Source organism: Pelodiscus sinensis, chromosome 28 (assembly GCF_049634645.1).
Source record: "Pelodiscus sinensis isolate JC-2024 chromosome 28, ASM4963464v1, whole genome shotgun sequence".
Lineage (NCBI taxonomy): Eukaryota > Metazoa > Chordata > Testudines > Trionychidae > Pelodiscus > Pelodiscus sinensis.
The window spans coordinates 15,992,501-16,014,479 of record NC_134738.1 but is presented as its reverse complement, the minus strand read 5'-3'; the positions used below and the strand labels follow the sequence as shown (position 1 = coordinate 16,014,479).

Sequence of the window (21,979 nt, the reverse complement as noted above, 5' to 3'; positions counted from 1 at the left end):
CACCCTACAGAGCCCGGGTGTGTCACGAAATCTGTGTGGCGTCAGGGAGTGTCTGGAGACAGGCAGAGCCAGCCCTGGCTGCGAACCTAGAACTGGCGTCACATCTGCTTGGGTGCCAGAGAACGGAGCCTGCCAACGGATTTAGTTGAAATCCTGCTGCAGTGGTTGTAAGTTTCGGAAGAAAGCTGAGACTGTTCTAAAACCATTACCACGGCGTTGTACCATTACTACGGTGCACAGGTAAACCGATAACGTAGTTATTGACATCAGTGTCGACTATCCATGCACGCTCTTTGGGATCTCTGGGGTTCCGTGTATTACCCCAGCCCCTGGGAGTCCTGGCTGTGGACCATCACCCCTCTCTAAAAACAGAACCAACGGCACGAGAGTGCCATCTAAGTCAGGGTGTTTCTTCACTTCCCGGCTCGGAATACGTCCACCCTGCGGTACGTACGGGTAAACCCGGAAATTGCCAGGCTTATTGTAAACTATTGAGCGGCTGCTGTGGCCTGCTGCAGAGGGGCCGTGGGCTGGTGGTGGGGACAGCAAAGCGCCCGTCGAGCATAGCTTGCTGTGGTCTCTGTGATGGCTGGGAGTGGGGTTTCTGCACTTGGCTCCACACTGACACGTAGGCACAGGAAGCAAAGGTGTGTGGGTCGGGGGAGGGTTGCGGCTCTCCCCCCAGGTTTTGGGCATCCCAGTCACATTCCTCTTGCGCCCAGGGTTCCGGCTGCCGACCCCACTGCTCCCTGCCCCGGGTCCTGCTCTGTTGCCATCCCCAAGTAAAGAGTCTTGGTCACCAGTCCTGGGTCCCAATCAGCTGCTGGCCCCGCCACCATCCCCACATGCAGGGTCCCACCCAGTTACCAGGCCCGGGGTCCTGGCTGCTGGCCCCACACGCGAGGTCCCAGGTGCTGGCTGGGGCGGTGAGGGGCACAGATGGGTGCAGCTCAGCACCCAAACTCCAAAAATTGCGCCTGTGCCACTGCCCTGACACCTGCAGGGGGAGTTCCAGGGAGCTCGGGAGAGATGCACCCCTCGTCTACTCTTCCCCAGCTGCAGGGGGCTGGGACACAGGTGGAACACAGAGCTCACAGAACCCTACGACTGGAAGGGACCTCGAGAAGCATCGAGTCCTGTCCCCTGCCCTCGCGGCAGGAGCCAGCACTGTCTAGACCATCCCTGACTGGTGTCTGTCCAACCTGCTCTCCCATATCTCCAGTGATGGGGATTCCACAACCCACTAGGGAATTTAGTCCACTGTTTAAGTTCTTCCTACTGTCCAACCTAAACCTCCCTTGCTGCAGCTTGAGCCCATTGCTTCTTGTCCTATCATCAGAGGGCCAGGAGAACAATTTTTCTTCCTCCTCCTTGTAACACCCTTTTAGGTACTTGAAAGCTGCTCTCACGTCCCCTCCCTGTCTTCTCTTTCCCAAACTAAACAAATGTTCCCACGTTGCCTCTTAGGGCTTTCTAGACCTTCAGTCATTTTAGTTGCTCTTCTTTGGACTTTCTCCAATTTCTCCACATCTGTCCTTAACTGTGGTACCCAGATCTGGACACAGCACTCCAGCTGAGGCCTAATCTCTGATGTCCTGGCCCCATAGCCCAAACCCCACTGGCCAGCTCTAGAACATGCAACCATGTTTCTAACCAGGAATCCTATCGTTTATTTAAACACGGCCCACTGGAGGAGAAAATACAGGGGGCAAAATCTCTTGCTTCCACCAGGTTTGCATTTTCCAGCAGTGAGGATGCAAACACAGTCCTGTTCACTGTTAGGCATTAAGTTCATCTCTGCACTTGTGGGAAAGCGGCACTTCCTGTTCCCCGGAATCCTGTAAAACGTGAGCTGCCAGCAGAACGTCCTATCGCTGCTGACTATTGTTCGCTGAGAGTTTAGCGCCAGGTCCTGGGAAATGAAGGATACGAAGATTCCAAGCAACTTACATCACCTTGGAGGGTAAGTGGCTGCATGCGCTAAAAGGGAACAGACCTTCGCTAACCTCTGGCTGACTTCTAGCTCTGGTTGTTTTTCCCTGCATGTAGTAATTTTTATTCCAAACACCCACTAACTTGTCGTCTCTCATTCCCTTCTTTCTCCAGCAGCTGTAACGGTGACACATCAGCCACAATGTCTTGTTTTACGTTATTTTTGTATCTGAGATTTCACTGGCTGCAAGATAGCCCAGCTCCGAAGAGCCGGTTGGGTGGTGCTCTCCATCTGATAAATCACCTTTCCACGGTGCCATTGGTCTCCAGTACAAACCATACGCAAGAGGGGTCACTGCACCATTTTTTTGGCATAGGCCGTCCTGTCATTGTAGGTCCCAGACATGAGCCAAACGTGGTCACAGCAGAGCCGGGCCCAGTAAAGCTGCTAATACAATCAATCCTAGTATCTTTATACCCTTAGCCAAACAGTCTGATGTCAGGGCATCCAATTACAGAAATCCTCAATTAAACTTGGAAGAACAAAGCCTTATCAACAAGATGGCGGACAGGTGCGAGGGAGTACATCTCCTGTCCCAACCAGCCCAATTAACACGTACCCATAGCCCATCCTGTAGGCCTCTTCTCACGGGGTGACAGAAAGTTCACTCTGGTCTACGTGCTTGAGAGAAAAGCTGAAATGGTTTTTGAGATACAAGATGGCTTCTAGCTAAATATGAAAATGGTTTCTACAGCTTTTACAAATACCTGCACCCACAAAAATAAGCGGTGGAAATCCACATCCACGTCCGTGGCTTTAAAGCAGATCTCCGCGGATTTGCAGGGTTCTAACGCCAGTGAACACATTCAACAGCACCACAGACTTGGGATTCTGTCCTGACTCTGTTGTTGCTGTTTAATCAGCTGTTGGTTCCAATATTTTGCAGGACATGTGGGTGAGGCTGACAGCCCCATGTATCTTGCTTGCAGTGCCAGTCTGCGCCAGCGCCCTTAGAATACTTATTGTGATTTTTTTCATTTAGCTGGAGTGGGATTTTTTTTTTTTTTTTTTTTGCTGTAGTTCCTGCTGTTTTCCCAAAAGGAACTGAAATCTAATAGACCAAGACAATCGTCAGTATGAAATATGTCCTGCATAACACAGGCAGCCGCTCTTCTCAGCCCGAGATCTAGCTGAATGAGGTTTGGCAGATAAAGATGTAAAGCAGCTGACACATCTCTGTAGGCTGTATACTGGCGACATCTTTTCCTAAGCCACCGCTTTAAGGCAAAAGAAGGCTCCAAACGAAATGCACCAAGGAGCTTTAATGATTCAGGCTGCTGCGAGCTGGGAATTGGGTTGCCCTCAATTTCAAAGGACCTGACTCTACAGGAGAGGTGGCCCTGCCAAAGCTGCCGCAACCTGGGGAAATTGACGGGGAGGGAGAGTGACGCACACCTTGGGTGGCAATGCCAGCAAGTGCTGGGTCAATAAAACGAGGCACTGATGCCCTGAACGTCTTCTAACAGTGCTGATCAGTGGGCTGTTGGGGGCGCTCAGCAGCTCTGAGAACAGAGCTCCTAGCATCTGGCACAATAGAGAAGGTTGGGTCAGAAATTCTTTAACAACGTAAGCTCGGCCCCAAGGATGTTCATGGGACAAATTTAGGCGCATGAGTGAAACCCTGGCTCTACTGAATTACTGGCAAAGTCCCTGCTGAGAAGGTAAGAACGGCCACTCTGGGGCAGCCCCATTGTCCATCTAGCCCAGTAGCTTCTCCTCCAAAAGTGACCAAGGCCAGATGCCCCAGAGGCAGTGAACAGCTCAAGTGATCCCTCTCTGGTACCCTGCCCAGCTGTCTGGCAAACAGAGGCTAGCGACACCATCCCTGCCCATCCTGGCTGAGCCACTGATGGACCGAACCTCCATGAATCTAGCTAGCTCTTTTTGAGCACTGCTGGTATCGTGGCCTTGAACATCCGCTGACAAGCAGTTCCACCGGTCGAGTGTGCGTTGTGTGAAGAGGTGTTTCCTTGTGTTTGTTTTAAACCTGCAGCCCGTTAATTTCACTGGGTGACTCCTGGTTCTTGTGTTATGAGAAGGAGGAAATAACACTTTATGATTTACTTTCTTCACACTACTCGTGATTTTATACACCTGCTGACTATAAAATCATGAAGACTCATGGATTTTATATTCCACTTAGTCATCGCTCTCCAGTCTGAAAAGTCCCAGTTTTATTAATCGAGCCTCCCTTGGAGACTGTTCCATACCCCTCATCATTTTTATTGCCCTTTCCTCTATCTTTTCTAGTTCCAAAATATGTCTCTGAGCTGTGGCAGCCACATCTGCATGCACTGGATTTATAGAGAGGCAATATTATATTTTCTGCCTTCTTATCTCTATCCCTTTTTAATGCTTCCCAACATTCTGTTTGCTTTTTTGACGGCCACTGCACATCGAGTGGCTGTTTTCTGAGAAATATCCACAACGATTCCAAGATCTCCCTCTTGAGTGGGGTGGCCGTCCCTGAAGGGTGCTGGGCGGGAGGGTGTCCTAGATGAGGCGATTCTGCCTGGTGATTCTATCCCTTTTCCATGTGTCTGTACGAGAAGCAATCCCATTCCACACACATCCCATGTTCCTGGCCCAGCCAAACCCTGACCTTGCTTTAAGTTCTGATCGGAGGAAGCTGCCTGCTGAATCTGGTCATCCTAGCTCTTCCGGCAGATATTAGAATATTCTGCTTACTGACGCTGCGACCGCCTGTCAGGAGTTTGGTTCCAAAGGGGAAATCAGCTGAGTTCTAAACCAGCAGGAGACCTACAGGCGGGGGCGGCCCTAGACGAGCTGCCAGCAACTGGCGCCCTAGGCGAACCATGCGATCGGCGCCCCCGCCTCCAAACCCCTCCATGACATTGCGCCACCATTTGACGCCCCATTTAACTTGGCGCCCTAAGCGACCGCCTAGTTCACAGGCTGAAGTGGTACAGAATGTCCCAGGGGCAGAAGATAGAACAAGGAGGAAGGCATCCATCCGGGTGAAATGATACACATGCTGAGCTTCTGCCTTACCCATGTGTGATCAGGATAACTGGAGGGTTTGTGGTGATCCTGCCATGGTCTTAATGCTTATTTAATCAACGCAGTGCCGACTGGGGGAGGGTGTAAGTGCATTCAGGTGCCTAATGGCCCATTTTTAAACTAATACCAGACTCCCTGACAACTAGTCAATTGTTTTCGCTTCTTCCTACATGGTCTACTCATTTCTCATCTCTGTCACCAGCCACTGCTTCCTCTTCCAGGACAATTTTGAGAGACTTGAACATAATTCTAGTGGCTGAATAATTACAGTGTTTGCAAGCAGGCGAAGGCTGTGAGTAATTATGGCTCAGTTGCAGATGTAACGTCTATTTACACAGACTTGGAGTAGGTAATTCGCTAGATAAAATTGTCTATCCGCAGCACATAGCGGAATGCGGGTCCACAAGAAAATCTGTCTTCAGACGGGCATGTTGCTGGGACCAGCACAAATTACAGGGGCTAGTCTGGAAGATTTGACTTGACATTGGGGGTGGCTCACCTTTGCCATGGAGGAATGTTGTTCTTTGGCGAGACCTTGCCCTCGTTAATCGGAACGCAAGCCCGGAAGATCTCGCCGACCTAGCTGTTCCTTTGGAGTGTGTGTGAGAGAAAGAGTGTAATATAGCTACATAGGAAATGCTTTAATTTACTTTCTGATCATTTTAAAATTTGTGCCATGAATAATCCCTGTTTGCTGAAGCCCATTTGCACGGCTTGGAATCAAGTCGCTTTTCCCCCCGCTGCTTAAAAACAAAAAGCTACGGCTGCCATCTGGTGACTGAATGGGAAAAGGCTGCTACGTTCTATTTGCACAGAGGACCTGGGGCAGCAGGAAGTGCCGCAGTTATCTCTGCAGCAGATTTGCAGCATGAAACAGCGAAGAACTTAGAAGAATAGGATGGGAAATGCTGTTTTGAAGCTGCCTCTGGTGCTGGCCCAACTGACTTACCCGTTGGTTGTTGCTGAATGACGAGGAAGGTGATAAATCTCTAATATAGCTGTTTGCATTGGTTTGATATCTGCTTTTTATCTCGGAAGTAGCTAGTTGGGCGTAATTTACTTAGGCCATAAAAAACAACTAATAGTCTAGCAACACCTTAAAGACTAACAAAACATGGTGATAGTATCATGAGCTTTCGTGGGTACAACCCACTTCTTCAGATGAATGGAGCATTAAAAGTCCAGTTCCAAAATAAATAGGGGATGGGCGGGGGGAAAGAAGGAAGGGAGAAAAATAGTGAATTAGAGTGTTCATGTTACTTGAAGCTGATAGAGACGGTGCAAATTGTTCTTAAGTACCCATTGTTTGGTTGGTTAAGTCGTTAGGATGTGGAAGGTCGTGTGCTAGCCAGGTTATGTCGTTATTCAGACCTTTGTGATGGGTCCCAAACCTGTAAATGAAATTAAGTTTCAACGAAGCTGTATTTGGTTACTTGTAAATGAAGTGAAGTACCAACAAAGTTGTAGCTAGTTGTGAATAATTTACTTAGGCCTTGTCTATACTAAACAGAAGATCGCCGCTGCCGCAGTTGATCTTCTAGAGTTTGATTTAGCATGTCTAATTAAGACTCACTAAACTGAATTCAGAGGGCACTCCTGCTATCTGCCAGTACTCCTGCTCCTGCGAGGAGGAAGGAAAGCCAAAGGGAGTGTTTGCTCTCGGCCTCCCACTGTGGGGATGGTGGGAAACACGAAACAAGATACATTGACTCCAGCTACGTAATTAACTTATGTAGAGTTGTGTGTCTTGCCTTTAGTGTAGACCTGACCTTAGACAAACTGATTGCCCGACTTACAGCTTTACTGAGAAACAGAACCGATACAATCCATCAAAAAAGGCTACTCTAGCCTGAACAAAGCACTAGGCTACGTACAGTAGGGAACTATCTTCCACTGGGATTGATGCCTTCCATCTCCATTGTCCTTGATGAGGCTTTGTTAATATCCCTTGAAAGCAGGTGCTAAACTAGACGACTTACTTTAGCAATTACACTGGATTTCCTTATTAGTGGCAATGAGTGTAAAACGAACCCTGCGGCGCTACAATAGCCTTCTTCTGGAAATAATGTAAACAGCACATCTGTGCAGAATACACGTAGGTGCAATATCTTCCAAGAGTTTCAAAACAAAGTGAGGAAGTGCCCTCCCTGGTCCAACACCCTTGGGACCTGAGTGGTTCCCCCTTCCCTCCCGCTGTGCTCAGGGCTCCCACCCCCACACCACGACTCTCTGATCCTGGAGCATCCGGGGTGTTGCTGGACCAGAGAATCCGGGTGTAGAGAGGTGCAACCTGTCTTCGAACAGGGAAATAGGGGGAAATCCCTCACTTCTCAGCTAAATTAAAATGCCCCCAAAGAGACCTGTCCTCATTTTTGCCATTTTCTCCTAACTCCGGCATGCATGCCCGTAAATCTGAACCCCCACCACAAAAGAATAAGTGGGCATCTCTTTGCCTATTGATCCATGGAGCGAAAACCCTTTTCATTTCCTTATAAAGTGTGTGTTGGACATGGGAGTCTTTTCGCCGCGTGCACAGCGACTCCTGAGAAGCAGAGACCTGACCTGCAAGAGACGCTGCATTTAATGGAAATTCTCTGCACACTGCTTGTACTTTGAAGAGTTCCCTTGCCAAGGCATGGAGCTGATCATAAAACTTTAAAAAGGATATGAGGGAAAATGGAATTTAATAAAATCGTAGTTTAAATTTTTGTTTAGGTTCCTGGAAATCTCCCTGACAACAGGAGAGTTATTTAGAGCTGTTTCCAAAAGGACTGGTCCCTATCTCCTATCAAAACCCATTGCTGTCTCTGCGCTGTTTATAATGAAGATGGCTGTAGCTAGGACAACCACCTATAAAGTGGGAAATATCTCTTGTTTCAAAACTGACTAAATGTGTCACAATTTCAGTGCTCCCTCCCCACCCCTTGCAACGACTTGTCACAAATCTGTTCTGATTTATATTTTACATCTGAAATCTATTCTGGGGCTCCCACATTCCTGGCAGCATCGGGGAGTATCAAGCAGAGTGCCCCAGGGTCAGTTCTGGGACTGGTTTGTTCAACATCACTGGCTGGTACTTGGGGCAAGACACCAGAGAACCGATTCCAAAGGGAGTTACTGTCTGTTTACGTTCCAAGTGGAATAAACGGAGATGGAGGTGAACAGCACTGGGTTGTGATGTGCAAGGCACGTGCTGGCAAGTTACAATAACCAGGTACCAATAGGAACCCCTTTGGCTGCTGTTTCGCCCTTTTCTGAGGACTGTAGGTGAGTTTATGAGAAGTCAGGCCCCGGCTTTGCACACTTCCACGCTTAGATGACTGATTTCCGTCCAACAAAATGCCTTTCCCTACTTGGTTTCTGGACAAGTCCTGCACAGTGTTCCCTCTGAGCTGCAGGGCGGCTGCCCAGTCAGTGTCTCAGGGCTCCATGCAAGAAGCTGACTGACTGGGCAGGGCTGATTAATCACCGGTGAAGCTGGGCTGGTCCTGCCGAGCTCTGAACATGACCCGGAGCCGCATTGTGAGGTGCCCCTCCCCCTGAAGCGGTGATACTTACAGGCTGTGCAGATTGTCAGCAGCATGCTGTGGGCCTTGACCCCAGGGATTTATTGCTGAGACACAGATTCGATGGGAGACCAAGAGGAGAAGGTTTCTCTGCTCCCGTTTTATGGAGAAAGCAAGGCCCCTGAGGACTCCAGAGACTAGCCGGGCTCTTTGATCAAGGAGAACTGAGGACCCTCTCCTCTGGCCGCAGAGTTGGGCTTCTCAGTTACTTCATGGGCACCAAACACACCAGCAGGATGTGTGCTTCCCCCAGCTGCACCAAAGCAGGCTCCTGTTGGCTGATCGTACCCAGAGAGTCATGAACTACCGAGAAATGCTTCTTTCTGGGCCTTTGCGCCGTAACGTAGGCTATTTATAAACCCTGATACTCCGTTCCCTTTAACAGACAGTCGGGTAACATTTATCTGTGCTACAACGAAATGTGGAGGAATTTAGAGACTCATAGGCTACATCTAGACTGGCAGGATTTTCCACAAATGCTTTTAATGGAAAAGTTTTTCCGTTAAAAGCATTTGCGGAAAAGAACGTCTAGATTGGCACGGACGCTTTTCCGCAAAAGCACTTTTTGTGGAAAAGCGTCCGTGCCAATCTAGACACAGTTTTGCACAAGAAAGCACCGATCGCCATTTTTGCCATCGGGGCTTTTTTGCACAAATCAGTTTTTAGCTGTCTACACTGGCCCTCTTGCACAAATACATTTGCGCAAGAGGGCTTTTTCCCGAGCGGGAGCAGCATAGTACTTGCGCAAGAACACTGACAATCTTACATGAGATCGTCAGTGTTCTTGTGCAAATTCCAGCGGCCAGTGTAGACAGCTGGCACGTTTTTCCACAAAAGCAGCTGCTTTTGCGGAAAAACTTGCCAGTCTAGACGCAGCCCATAGAGTTTAAGGCCAGAGATGCTTCCTATATTCTTCTGAGCCACGCAGTCCAGACTGGCTTCCCCCCAGCCAAGTAGGACATGGGTCAGGTTTCATTCTTAGCACAGTGCTATCGCAGCAGAGCCGTGGTGCAGAATGTGATGTTGCTGGCAGCCCGAAAGCCCCACGGCAGTGAGCAGGAAAGCTCCCAAGCTGCTCAGGTACTTGCTAGTTTTTAGCAGTCAGAAAACATCCAAGGTGAATGCTGCTTTGGAAACCGGCCCTTGTTTCTCAGAACTGGGCCCTAATACTTGGATCCCTCACTCGGGTGTGCAAACTCCTAAACGGGGGGCCTGAACTTCCGTCCCACAGCCAGTGCCTGCCTCTCTTGTCCCCACCAGCAGCCGCCTCGGGCCACACATGACTCACGTCACAAAGAATCCCCCTGGAAGGGATTGCTGACCTTGGGACTTTCCTGGCTGCCTGCATGATGGTGAAGCAAAGGGTACGTCCACACCGGGAGGAAAAACCCACGGCCAGCCCAGCTGATCAGGCTTGCGGGGCTAAAAATTGCTGTGTCGACATTCAGAGCACCCAAAAGTCTGTACTGTGATTTTTAGCCCCCTGAGGCTCAGTCATCTTCCCTGTCCTGCTGCAGGCCTTTTCTCCCCACATAGACATCGCCCATGTGTCTGATTACAGCGCTTTTCTTCCCGGCATTAGCTTATTCCCAAGATTGGTCCTGCCATGAGGGCAGGGGATTGGACTTGGTGACCTCTCGAGGGTCCTTCCAGTTCTAGCGTTCCACGACCGAGTGTTCATATACATGGGGCAGGGAATATTCTACCTACAGTGAACCTTTCAACTAGGGCAACCCAGCCAGGCCCTGGCACACGCGCTACACGCAATTATCACACAAAGCGTTCTTTGGTGTTAAACGAGCGCTCTCTTCTCCCCCTTGTCAAACTGCTGCGGCACAGCTCCCCTTACTCATGTATGAGCCCTGCTCTCGTTGTACCCCGGACACTCTTTAAGAAGCTCAGGATGCCTGAGCCACCAGTCCCCCTCCCTTCTAACGATGACGGGGGGTTCATCTGAAGGGTGCCTGCCCCGTGGCTCAGTGTTCCCTTCCGGGCCTTGGCATTAGCCGCGGCGGTGATGATGTACTTGGTGACGATGGTAACGTGGTAGGTTCTCAAGTCTGTCAGGGCAGACACACATCGGTTGTAGGCTGAACGCAGCTTTTCGTTTCCAGAGGACAGGACGTGCTGCTTCAGCGAAGGGGCAGACTGGATTTCTTCGATGAAGGCCCGGTGGCGGGGTGGCATGTAGCCCCTCATCCTGTGCAGAAAGGCAGCTGCGAAAGAGCCACAAGGGAAGAAGTGAAATGGCAGGGGGAGCAACGAATTGATAAAGGAATCTGGACAATTCCCAGGGAGCAGCTACACTCGCATAACCTCGAACCAGCTCTGATTCATTCTGGAGTGCTCCCCGCTTTCCCCCAGATACCCTGCCAGCACGTCTCAGCCTGCTCGCCAAGCCTTTGCTGACCTGTGAGGGCAGAGAGAGCCAGCTGTGACATGGAGCAATGAGGGACAAGGGCTGGGACCCATCCAGCCCTAAGGCAGATTTGCCTGCAGATCCCAAGCATGGAAAACAAGTCCCTGTTCCCTGGTGCACACAGAATTGCCCTTCATTGCCTCTTGGTAGGGACTCTAGCACCTGAGGCCATGTCTACACTAGGAAACGATTTCCAAATGACTGAATTCAGCCTAGGGACTCCTGATTTAACACTAACTGTGGGGAAGCATCGACATGAGTCTGAGCAGGCGCCGTCAATGTGGACGCGCTGCCTCCAACGTTGAGGCCCAGGAAGCATTCTGGGGAGCTGCAGGAGGCCGATACACTCAGTGCAGCAGCACCGGCACATCCAGGCCAAGGCGATTTCGAAATGGCTATTTTGGAATGAGCTTTACTCCTGGTGAGCAGCAGGCGGGCAGAGTTCGAATTCCGCAGCTTGGGAGTGTGGACGCTCCGCTTGTAAATTCGCCCGTGGGGGTGGTTATTTCAGAATAGGGTCCTAGCGTAGAGCAGGGCTGTGACTGCATCTGCCCTCGAGGGTTGTAGTGACGGTGTCTAGCTCTGTATCCTAAGAGGGGCATCACAGGCAACTGCTCTTTTTGGGCCCCGGAAGCTCGGAATCCGTGCACCTTGCTGTAGCCACGTATTGCCCCTGTTACAACTCCCTCGAATTACACAAGGCACTAGCTTCCTGATGTAATATGGTCTCTCTTCAAGAGTCTAGTGCTACATGTCCCCACCGAGTGATATTCTTTCAAGGTAAATCTGTGTAACTGGGGAAAAATAATAAAGTGACTTAAAAACATGCAAGTGCGTTTAAAAAACAGATCAATGCAAATTGCGGCTTCCAGCGTGAGCATATTTGTCCGCTTGTGGATCAGGTATCAGCACATTCAAATAGCACGTCCTCATTTGGTAAGAAAGTGAGAGGTTCAGGTCCCGTGGGTGCAATTCAGCCCAAGACCGATGCAGGGCGGAAACCCCGCTTAGGTGGGGCGTTGGACCTGGAGGGTGCTCTGCAAGGGGGGGTTACACCTGGTGTGAATTTGCTAGCCTGCCGCAGAGGCACAGAAGCTGGTGCAGGGACGGGGTTCGCATGTGATTGAAACAGGTGCCGCACAGACCTCCAGCATGTGTAGACTGCCCTTCCCTCTGCTGCTGTGTTCTTCACGCTTCCTGTTTACCTCTACAGGGCAGGAACTTCGGGTCGTGCAATTGTCCAGGCAGCTTTACTCTCCCAACCCCTTCCCCCCCCTTTACCTGCTTGAAATACGTGGAAGCCTTTCAGTTCCTAGTTAGGCTAATGATAAGGTGTGCACATGTGAGTGAGCTGCTGTTACTGGCTGGTGCTCTGTCCATACGGAGCCTGGATGGGCCTGTCTGGCTTGGATTGTGGTACTAAGTAGACTCTTTGGGGTGTGGGAACAAGGCCTCCAGAACCCGGGGTTAATAGCCACCCTCCCCCAGTGTATTAAGGCAACGTCTTCCCAGTTGCCACAGCAGCAGGTGGGTTTGGGAGAGTCTGGTTTGCACATGGCTGTCTCCATTGGGGAGTGTATCTGACATACAGCCACTGCCCCTTGTTTAAACAAACGAGCAAAGGCCGGTTTGACTTACTGCTTTCCTGGCTATGACGAATTCCTAACAACTCATCAAAGGCATGAAGGACGGAGCTCTGCGCCGCGCTCCCTCCAGAATACGACATGGGCTCCTCCGAAACGCCTTCGTAGATCAGCCCTCTGGGCATGGCCGGGTTGTCTTTCCACCTTAACAAGAATGCAAGGCGGGAGTGAAGAAAGACTTCAAATACTGACCCTTACAGCAGCCAGCTGGAGCAAACCCCCCGAGGTCTGACTTGTGCACCCTCTCCTCATGGGAACCCTCATTTCAGGTGAAGGACTCTGATGTTCACGTATCACACCGGAAGAAACTCGACCTAAGACGCGTAAATAGAATAACAAGCTCCCTCTGATGCTCCCCTTCCCCAGCCTGTCTTTGTCACGTGTAATGCAGATGGCAGCTGCTGTGTTGGGGAGCAGCCTTTTGTCTGTGAAGTGCTACGCACGTCTGTTGTGCGGCGTGAATAATACCAAACCAACAGCACCCGGGCTGATTTGTTGTTTCTAGAATAAACATACAACCCATCCATCCCTTCTCAAAAACATTCACCCGGCGAAACAGGTACAGGCCTGGAGATGACCCATCAAAGATGGCTGCATCATCCTTGGACACTTTCCAGAACTGTGTGCTGCCTGCAGGGGAGGGAGGGAGAGAGAGAGAGGGTATGTCTATACTACCCCGCTAGTTCGAACTAGCGGGGTAATGTAGGCACACCGCAATTGCAAATGAAGCCCGGGATTTGAATTTCCCGGGCTTCATTTGCATAAGCCGGGTGCCGCCATTTTTAAATCCCGGCTGGTTTGAACCCCGTGCCGCGCGGCTACACACGGCACGAACTAGGTAGTTCGAACTAGGCTTCCTACACGCGGCACGGGGTTCGAACCAGCCGGGATTTAAAAATGGCAGCGTCCGGCTTATGCAAATGAAGCCCGGGAAATTCAAATCCCGGGCTTCATTTGCAATTGCGGTATGCCTACATTACCCCGCTAGTTCGAACTAGCGGGGTAGTGTAGACATACCCAGAGAGAGAGAGAGAGAGAATGTGTGTGTGTGTGTGTGTGTGTGTGTGTGTGTTGACGCTCATGTTGTGTGCTTGTTTGTAAACTATCATTTAGAACCGTCCATAGCCAGATGTTGGAGAGCTCATGAATGCCTATTTTAAGCCCTTTGTCATCAAGAATGCCAAGAAATGGTGCTACAGGGAGCTAAGAATATTGCATTTGATTGCAGAATGGGGACAACTCTGATAGGCTTGGTTGCCTGGAATACACAAGAGAAGGCTAAAACTCGGCAGCACCACAGTGTAGTGTGAGGACGGGTCTCTATTGAAGCAGGATTTCTATAAAACAATATTTTGACAGTCTCAGGAGGGCCACTGGACTACTCGTTGCTTTGACAGTGACCTGTAGGATGGTAAAGCATTTAGCCAGATACATCTTGGCTCCTGGATAGTTCTTTGGGAATTAAAAGTGATGTGTGGTATGGCTTCTTAAAGTGTGTGTGGGTGTGGGTGTGTGTGTGTGTGTGTGTGTGTGTGGTATGGCTTCTTAAAGTGTGTGTGGGTGTGGGTGTGGGTGTGGGTGTGGGTGTGTGTGGTATGGCTTCTTAAAGTGTGTGTGTGTGTGTGTGTGTGTGTGTTCCTCATCAACAGAACATAATTGCAAGAAGCAAGCTCTCACAGTAATCTGTAGGGATCGGACCCTCAGTTCTCATTAGCCTCCAGAGCAGTCACTCTAAAAAGCCTCCTTAATTGTCTCGGACACCAAGGAGCCTCCTAGGCTGCTGCATAATATTGATCGATCAATTTCATGGTTTTGAAACCAACCTGTCTTCCTGGTCATCTCTTTAAATTTCTCCTTTTCACTTACAGTGCAGAGTTTACAGCATTGCGATGCGCTAACATTTACTGTGCCTCAGCAGTGAATCTCCTACCGTCATGCCTGTTAGGCTGGTCTGCAAAGGGACTTATTAGAAGATGCAAAGGGCACTCCAGCTCCGAATTAGCTCTTGGCCCTGACTGTCAGTGAGGAGCTAGAAACCTAGATGCCCTTCGTGCTTTGGAATCTTCTGCATTTCTTGCAGCAGGGACCTATCTATTTTTTTTCCTATAAAGAACCAAGCCTGCCTATGCGACAGAGCAAACCATGGCACTGGAAAGCATTCTGTCACCTGAAAACAGAATTACAGCAGTATCACTCCGAGCCCCAGCACTGTTGCTGGGAAACTTGGGTTTGGTTTTGCTAAAAGCAAACAAAATACCATGACTGCCTCATTCTCAGACATCTGGGTTATGAGAGCATTTGAGGTGGCTGTCACCAAGTCCTGAAAATGTGGGGTTTTTATTCTTGTGACCTTTCCTTAGCATGATTCCTCTGGATAGAGAATAAGGAAATGTTCTGTTTCCTTTAGTGGGGTGCAAGGTTTTAACTTTATGTAATGTAATTTCCCCCACCCCCACAAAAAACACAAGTCCTTAGGAAAACAAGAGACTGGCCAGTCATGGTTTTTCCTGACCTGACTTGCTTTTTCCATCACTTATCAAAACCCGGCAGTGTTTGCTGTATGAACTGCATGTTTACAAATGGCTAAAAGCTCTGAATGAATGTTAGGGCGGGGGTGGTATCAGGAGTCTGGAAATACTTTCGCGGCAGGGCAGTTATCTACTGGCTTCTGAAGAATTCATATATTTAGATGTGTATGTTACTGAAAGGTCATTTTTTGGGTTTCAGTTAGGGTTCTGAGGCTAGCCCTCCCCCATTACATTAACTGTCAGAAGCTGCTGTTATACACATCTAAGAGGGAAAATAGGTTTATTAACAAACTTTCAGTTATTTTTAGCTCTCCCAGAAATACATGTATAGTAATCTCCAGTCCTGTGAAGTTTATAACAGAAGAGAGATAAAAAGGCATGTGTGTCCAGGCTGGCAATCTTCTAGACAAAGTCAGCTCGGATGGAAAAGAGAAATACATTTCAGAAGCAGCAGGCCTTTACGCTCACAAACACTGAAACCTGTTACAAAATTAAAATTAGAAAGCCAGAACTAGGACCATTGCAGAGGGAAAAGCCCCTCGTACTTACCCAGACAGAAAGATCCGGATCACACCATAAAATATTGCCGGATCCACATAGTCTGGAACAGAAATCGAAGCCCCACATTACCCCAAGCCAAAGGCGGTTAGTTTCGCCTGCCTCCTCCCTCCCATCGCCCATCTCTTCCTTCTCGGTCTGAGCTGAGGAACGACCCTGAATCTTTCGAACAGCCATGGAGGAGACTAGAACGCTGTGTGCTGCCGCCGCCCTCCAATACGTCGCCTGGCTCCTTTACCGCTCCCGTGAGCTTTGTCGGTGGCACTGACCGTTCGCGCGACATAACGGCGCTCCCCGTGCTGGGTGCTACTGCAGCACGGGGCTGGGGGGTGCAGTGGAATTAAGTGGCCAATGCCAGGTGTCCCAGAGGATGTGAACTGAACAGGGAATGATCAAACCACCTCTCTCCTGCCATCCATCTCCACCCACTGACAAACAGACTAGGGACACCATTCCTTACCCATCCTGGCTAATAGCCATTAATGGACTTAACCTCCATCAATCTATCTAGCTCTTTTTTAAACCCTGTTATAGTCCTAGCCTTCACAACCTCCTCAGGCAAGGAGTTCCACAGGTTGACTGTGCGCTGTGTGAAGAACTTCCTTTTATTCGGGATGCTGGCTGAATGGCAGGTGCAGGCCCATCCCTGCCTGTCCTGGGAACACCTGCCTTGCATCTGATTTTCTCCAGGCCATGACCCCTGCGGCCCTGTCCCTGCCTAGACTCTTTCCACCTGGCTCACACAGGTGTTTCCACTCACGTATCCAGGGGCATTCCCACTTGGGCCAGGAGCTACAGAGCTCGGCGTGGGAAGTGTGATTCTTACCATGCATCTGTTTCAAAGCAGCCGTCATCTCTCCGATGGCCTTTGCCAGGTCTTGCAGGGCCTCGTGCAGGGCCTCTGTGTCAGGCTGCAGGATGGCATTAGCTGCCTGAACAACTGCCTGCAAGAGAGCAGTGGAAGAGCCGTGGTCCATGGGGTTGCATGCCCATGGGGTGCCTCTCGGCGCACTGCCCCCTCCGTCACTGGGACCGGCCCGCCTTGTCTTGTTGCCAGGGCATCCTCACTGGGCCATGGTAAGAGACCCCTAAGCAGACTGCCGGCATGCAATAGGGTGAGCTCCGCCCCCCGAAACACGGCAGAGGTTGGGACAGGGGCTCCCACACCACAGCACCGGGAGACAGTGGCTCTGTGCCCATCAGGGCCCCCTGCACAAGGCTGCACGATAACCGCTCCCAATGTGACATTCGCTGTTTATCGTCAGCACAGGGGGGACGTGGCAGCAGCCAGGCAAGCCTCCGTACGCGTGCATGATACACAACCACAGAGAGGAACGTCCCTGGCAGGGTGGGGTGGGGGGACCGACCAGGCAAGTTCGCTGCCAGGTCCTTGCCGCGAGCGCTCACAAAGCAGCCTGCGTCTTCTGAGAACAGCCGCCTCCACCCCCTTCCACCTGAGCGACCATTTGCCAGGCTGGAGGCCACAGACCGGGCCAGGCTGGAACAGGCGACACTTCTCCTTGCCCCTCGGGTTAATTCCTAATGAACATGGCTCAGGTATGATTGTGTGGGCTGCAGGGCCGCCTGCCTTTTTAACAGACCCTTTGGACAACCGTCCTCTCCACGGATCGCAGACCGGAGTGACTTGCCCCTGGCATCGCACACGTAGGGACGAAGGGGTGACTGCCCACGGCGGGCATCTGAGTTGTACTGTACCTTGACCCCAGGCACTGCTGCCTTCTCCACAAGGAGCGTAACGAGAATGAAGCCTCTCAAAGTCTCTCCTCCCAGCAGGGAAAAGATGGTGTCCAGATTCCTGTAGGGAGGAGCATAGCCGGCCAAGATTAAAACAGCCTCCTTCCGAGAATCTGTGCGACTAGCCCTTCGTGCTCCCTCCCCCGCACTGCTCTCACGTGCCCCGTCAGCCAGATCAGAATCAGCCCCTGCCACGCACGTGTTGCTTGCGCGAGTTTGGCCAGGCACTAGGACGCCACAAACACTGGTGCCGGGCACAGCGTTACCTGGAAGCTGGGCACATGTGCAGCTGTTCAGGGGAAGATTCCAGTGCCGCCCTGCTGATTAGCAGAGTGCCCACAGCTAGGCTTTGTGTTTCTATTGGTGGTGCACATTCACACATGCCTTGGTGCACATTAAAAAAAATATTCCACACATGGATGGAAAAGATTAGAAGGAACCTTAGTAGCAACGTGAGGCTATAAAGCACTTTCCTCCTCTTTATCTCCCTTCCCCAGCCACCCCATCAGGTTCTGGGAGTGATGCCTCCCGCCGAGAAACAACTTGAATTTTTCAAGTCTTTGGTCATTCAGAGTGGAAAGCTTCTGCCGTGCGGCTGTCAGCACCTGCCCCCTGTGCAAATTGCAGGTGGGTTTGTGTGTCCCACTGCCAGTCCCGCCAATCAGAACTAGGGATGGTAAAAAGCAGGTAATTGTGTAACTGCTGGAAATCTCAGCGGTTACATGAACCCACTGCACGAAGTGGCAGCCAGCTCCCCAGGAGCTGGTGCGCACTGGAAGCCAGCTTTTAAGCCAGCTCCTGCAGCCTGTTCCCAGGGAGCTGGCTGCCACCCCCGTACTGCTGGCACAGGGTGGCAGCTGGCTCCCCAGGAGCAGGGCAGGAGCCTGCGTATAACTGTTAACAGTAACCGATAAGCCCAGGCTTATTGGTTAACCGTTTAAACGGTTATACTTCTACATCCCTAATCAAATTGGGGCAATGCATGCAGGGCATGGAGGGCAAGATTTCCAGAGGAGCTCAGCAGTGTGCTGCACCCACAATCCATCCCTATGTGTGAGAGATGGGAGCTATTTACAGCCATGTGGGTCACCCACAGGCCGCCAGCAGCTATTATGTTGCAGGGGAAGTGCTCTGCCATTGTGTTGTTCTCATGTAGCAGGAGGTAGATTTAAACTAAAAGAAGCCCTGGTAGCATGGAGCAAGGGACTGACCTGATTCAAAGCTAGCACAGTTAGGAAGGAAATCCGCGTATAAGATACTTACTCAATTTCCAAAGGCCTGCGGGAGTTTCGGGGGTTGACAGCAAGCGTGCAAGAAAAGGAAAGAGGAAGAACGTGTCAGTACAGAAATGGACCCGAGTAGCAGAGATACTGTGTGTGCGCCTCACAATGAGGTTTCATCCTGACACTGGTGTTAATGCTAGTGCCCAGCTGGTCCTGGTGTTCCCTGGTGCACTGGCCCCGGTGTGCAAAGGACTGGACTCTGCCTCTGAACCGGACATGGTCTTTGCAAGGACTATTTATACAGCCTGCCAGCCAGGCCCAGGACAGGGTCAGACAGGGAGGCTACATCTACACTGGCATGATTTTCCGGAAATGCTTAAAACGGAACAGTTGTCCGTTATAAGTATTTCCGGAAAAAGCGCATCTACATCGTCATTTTCGCAATCGGGGCTTTTTTGTGGAAAACACTACTGTGCTGTCTACACTGGCCCTTTTCCGGAACAGGAAAAAGGACTTTTGCCCAAACGGGAGCAGCATAGTATTTCCGGAAAAGCGGCTGATTTCTTACAGTAGATCGTCAGTGCTTTTCCGGAAATTCAAGGGGCCAGTGTAGACAGCTGGCAAGTTATTCCGGAAAAGCAGCTGATTTTCCGGAATAAGTGGCCAGTGTAGACACAGCCGGAAAGTTTTAAAGGATGATCAAAATGTCAGCGTTCCAGTGTAAATGGACACGGATGGTCTTACACCTTCCAGCTAGACTGACCAATGGCATCGTTTGTGCTGTTCTGACACAGCGCAATGTAACAGCCCAGTTCCTGTCTGTCCAGGCCTAGATTTCATTGTTCTCATGTTTACCCATTAAGATTCTTTTTCCTCCAGTTGGCTAGCACAAAATCTGCATGAACCAGGATGGGAGGCAGCCCGAGCCTCTGCGAGATCTCCCAGTAGGGAACAGCCAGGTTCCGCGGCAGCACCTGGAAGACACAAACTTGTGCTCATTCAGATGATCCGGTGGGCATGTGACGCGTAGCCAGGCTGAGTCTGCAGGGAGCCAGGCACGCGGGGCAGCGTCCTCCATCTCGGACGCCAGGAGTTCATCTCCGCTGCAAGAGGAGGGAGCTGAACGCGGGCGTCAGTGGCAAGGAAGACACGGTAGCTCGGCTGAAAGTTAAACCCGTCAGGGAAGCAGGGGGCTGAGCTCAGGCCACCAGCCTGCGTTCGAAGTGGAGCTGCCGGGTGCTTGCTGCTATTTGGGGCTCCGGGAAGAAGGTTCCCAGGGCTGCACTTTCCTGGGGTCCTCTCTGAGGTCAGGTGAGCTCAGAGCTTGTACCAGCCAAAGCGTGAGCAGCTCCCAGCTGAGAATGGACTCCCCAGCCCGCGGCAGGCAAAGGCTGGCTTGGAGCGGTGCTGCTCCGCCTCGTCTGGTGGCATTTGTATGGAAAGAGCCTTTGTGAGCTTGGCCTCAAAGAGCAAGTGACCCGTCTGGCACAGCATCTACCTGGACAGGCTCCTTCTCGCCTTCCTGCCAGACGAATCCCATCGTGATGAAGCTGAGGGCCAGGTGGGCCAAGTACAACTCTCGGTGCCCTCTGAGATGCTCACAGCTCAGCTGGGGCATCTGCCAAGGAGAAACATGTGGGTCAGGCATTGGACAGTGGTAAGAATGAGCAGCACTGAAGATCTCAGAGCACCTGGCCAACCCCCAACGCCCTTGGGAGATAGTCTCCTGCGGTAAACTGAGGCACCGAAGCAAAGTAACTTGCCCTGCATCACAGAAAAGTCAGTCTGAGCTCAGAACAGGACCAGGCATCCTGCTGCCCAGCCCTGTGCTCTGACACATCTGGAAATACCCTTGCCAGCTCCAGCACAAATGGCTCCTCGGCTCGGCTCAGCTCGGCCATCTCGTGTCTCCACCTCACGGGTCTTATTTCACTGACAGCACTGTTCTTGGGCAGCCTTCCAGTTTGGTAACCCCCTGGGGGTTTTAGACCCATGGCTGCTGACTGTTCCTCTTTTGGGAGTCTGGGTTTTTTTAGGTACCCCCAAGTTTCACCGCGCTTAAAACTCTACTTGCTTCCAGAATCGAGAGTCCCAGCGTGCTATTGCTGAAATTGCTTGTTTTCTCGTTTTAGCAAATCATTACAAAATAAATCCATTGCAGTATAACTGTTGTGCTTCCAGCTCAGTGCTTTGTGTAGAGAGCAGCATAAACAAGTCCTTGTTGGTGTGAAACGTTAGTTTGCACTGACGTCAGTAGGGCTTTTTGTGCAACTTTCGCCATAAGCTGATGTACCCCCAGGGCTGAGACCTCGGATACCCACAAGGCTACACGTACCCCTGGCTGAGAACCACTGTTTACGACAGGGTCTCAAACTCATGGTCTTCTGAGCAATCCCCAATCCAGCCTGCACACGCAGGCCTGCCAATGGGGGGGATGGGAGGGAACTGCACTGGGGCCCGGCTATTCAAAGGGGCCCATAGCGCCCATCTGCCACCACTGCGACTGAAGCAGCCACAAGGCCCATGCTACGCACACGTCTGCTAGCATGTGAATCGCTGCAGCCCTGGGAAGGGGGGTCCACACCCTTCCCCCAAGCCCAGCCCAACCCTGCCTCTTTCTGCCCCTGCTCTGACTGCTTCCCTCAAGCCCCCTCCCCACAAGGGTGCAGCCCCAGGGATTCCCGGTGGGGACTGGCGTGGGGCAGCAGCAGGAGTCAGGCCCGTCTCACGGCGGTGGGAGCCGGGGGGAAGTGGAGCAGCATTGCGGCCTCTGCTCTGCTCCATCGCCAGCTCCTAGGGCAGCCCGGTCGCTCTGCGTCACCATGGCCAGGCCAGCCTGGGAGGTGGCAGTTCTGCGCCGGGCCACAGGGACGTGCCAGCAGCAGCCAGAAGCTGCTCCAGACCTGCTGCCCAGCCGGCCGTGGTGGTGGGGGCCACTGGGGCGAGGTTTAAATAGCCCAGGGCTGACAGGCGGGGCCAGGGGACACGCAGGGGGAAGCGTGTGGAGACCCTGGCCCCTCGAGGCCCTTCCAGAGGGGGCCCACTAGCTCGCTAGGGGAATCTGAAGACAGGGCCTGGCCCGAAGGCCCATTGAGTTGGAGACCCCTGGTTTCCCGACGCTTTGCAGGAAGTCGTTCTTCCCGCTCACAGCTGGACTGAAAAATCCCCAAGCGCTAATTGGAGAGGAACGGCGCTGAGCCCAGCTCTGGGTGCAGGGAGGCGGAGTCGCGTCCTGTGGCGATTCGCTCCAAACGCTGTTACTCCCTAGCTGAA

At 51.5% G+C, this 21,979-nt stretch overlaps 1 protein-coding gene and 1 long non-coding RNA gene across 3 annotated transcripts in view; one reads left to right on the top strand and one right to left on the bottom strand.

Annotated features, from left to right (window-relative positions):
* The window catches only part of LOC142820946 (uncharacterized), a 165,872-nt gene that overhangs the window by 104,364 nt on the left and 39,529 nt on the right, over positions 1-21,979 (top strand). Inside the window, exon 3 of one of the 2 annotated variants that reach the window (XR_012897975.1) lies at positions 1,783-1,963. The exons of the other annotated variant lie outside the window; for it this stretch is intronic. This is a non-coding gene — a long non-coding RNA (uncharacterized LOC142820946). The remainder of the gene's footprint in view (positions 1-1,782; positions 1,964-21,979) is intronic. 2 annotated transcript variants of the gene reach the window in all.
* LOC102453712 (indoleamine 2,3-dioxygenase 2) overlaps positions 10,363-21,979 on the bottom strand; it is a 20,109-nt gene continuing 8,492 nt past the window's right edge. Inside the window, exons 3-10 of the mRNA XM_006113251.4 lie at positions 20,205-20,324; positions 19,562-19,680; positions 18,747-18,761; positions 17,445-17,544; positions 16,555-16,672; positions 15,720-15,771; positions 12,638-12,786; positions 10,363-10,796 (exon numbers count right to left, since the gene is read on the bottom strand). Coding sequence (XP_006113313.1) covers positions 10,426-10,796; positions 12,638-12,786; positions 15,720-15,771; positions 16,555-16,672; positions 17,445-17,544; positions 18,747-18,761; positions 19,562-19,680; positions 20,205-20,324 — 1,044 coding nt within the window. The 3' untranslated portion in view covers positions 10,363-10,425. The remainder of the gene's footprint in view (positions 10,797-12,637; positions 12,787-15,719; positions 15,772-16,554; positions 16,673-17,444; positions 17,545-18,746; positions 18,762-19,561; positions 19,681-20,204; positions 20,325-21,979) is intronic.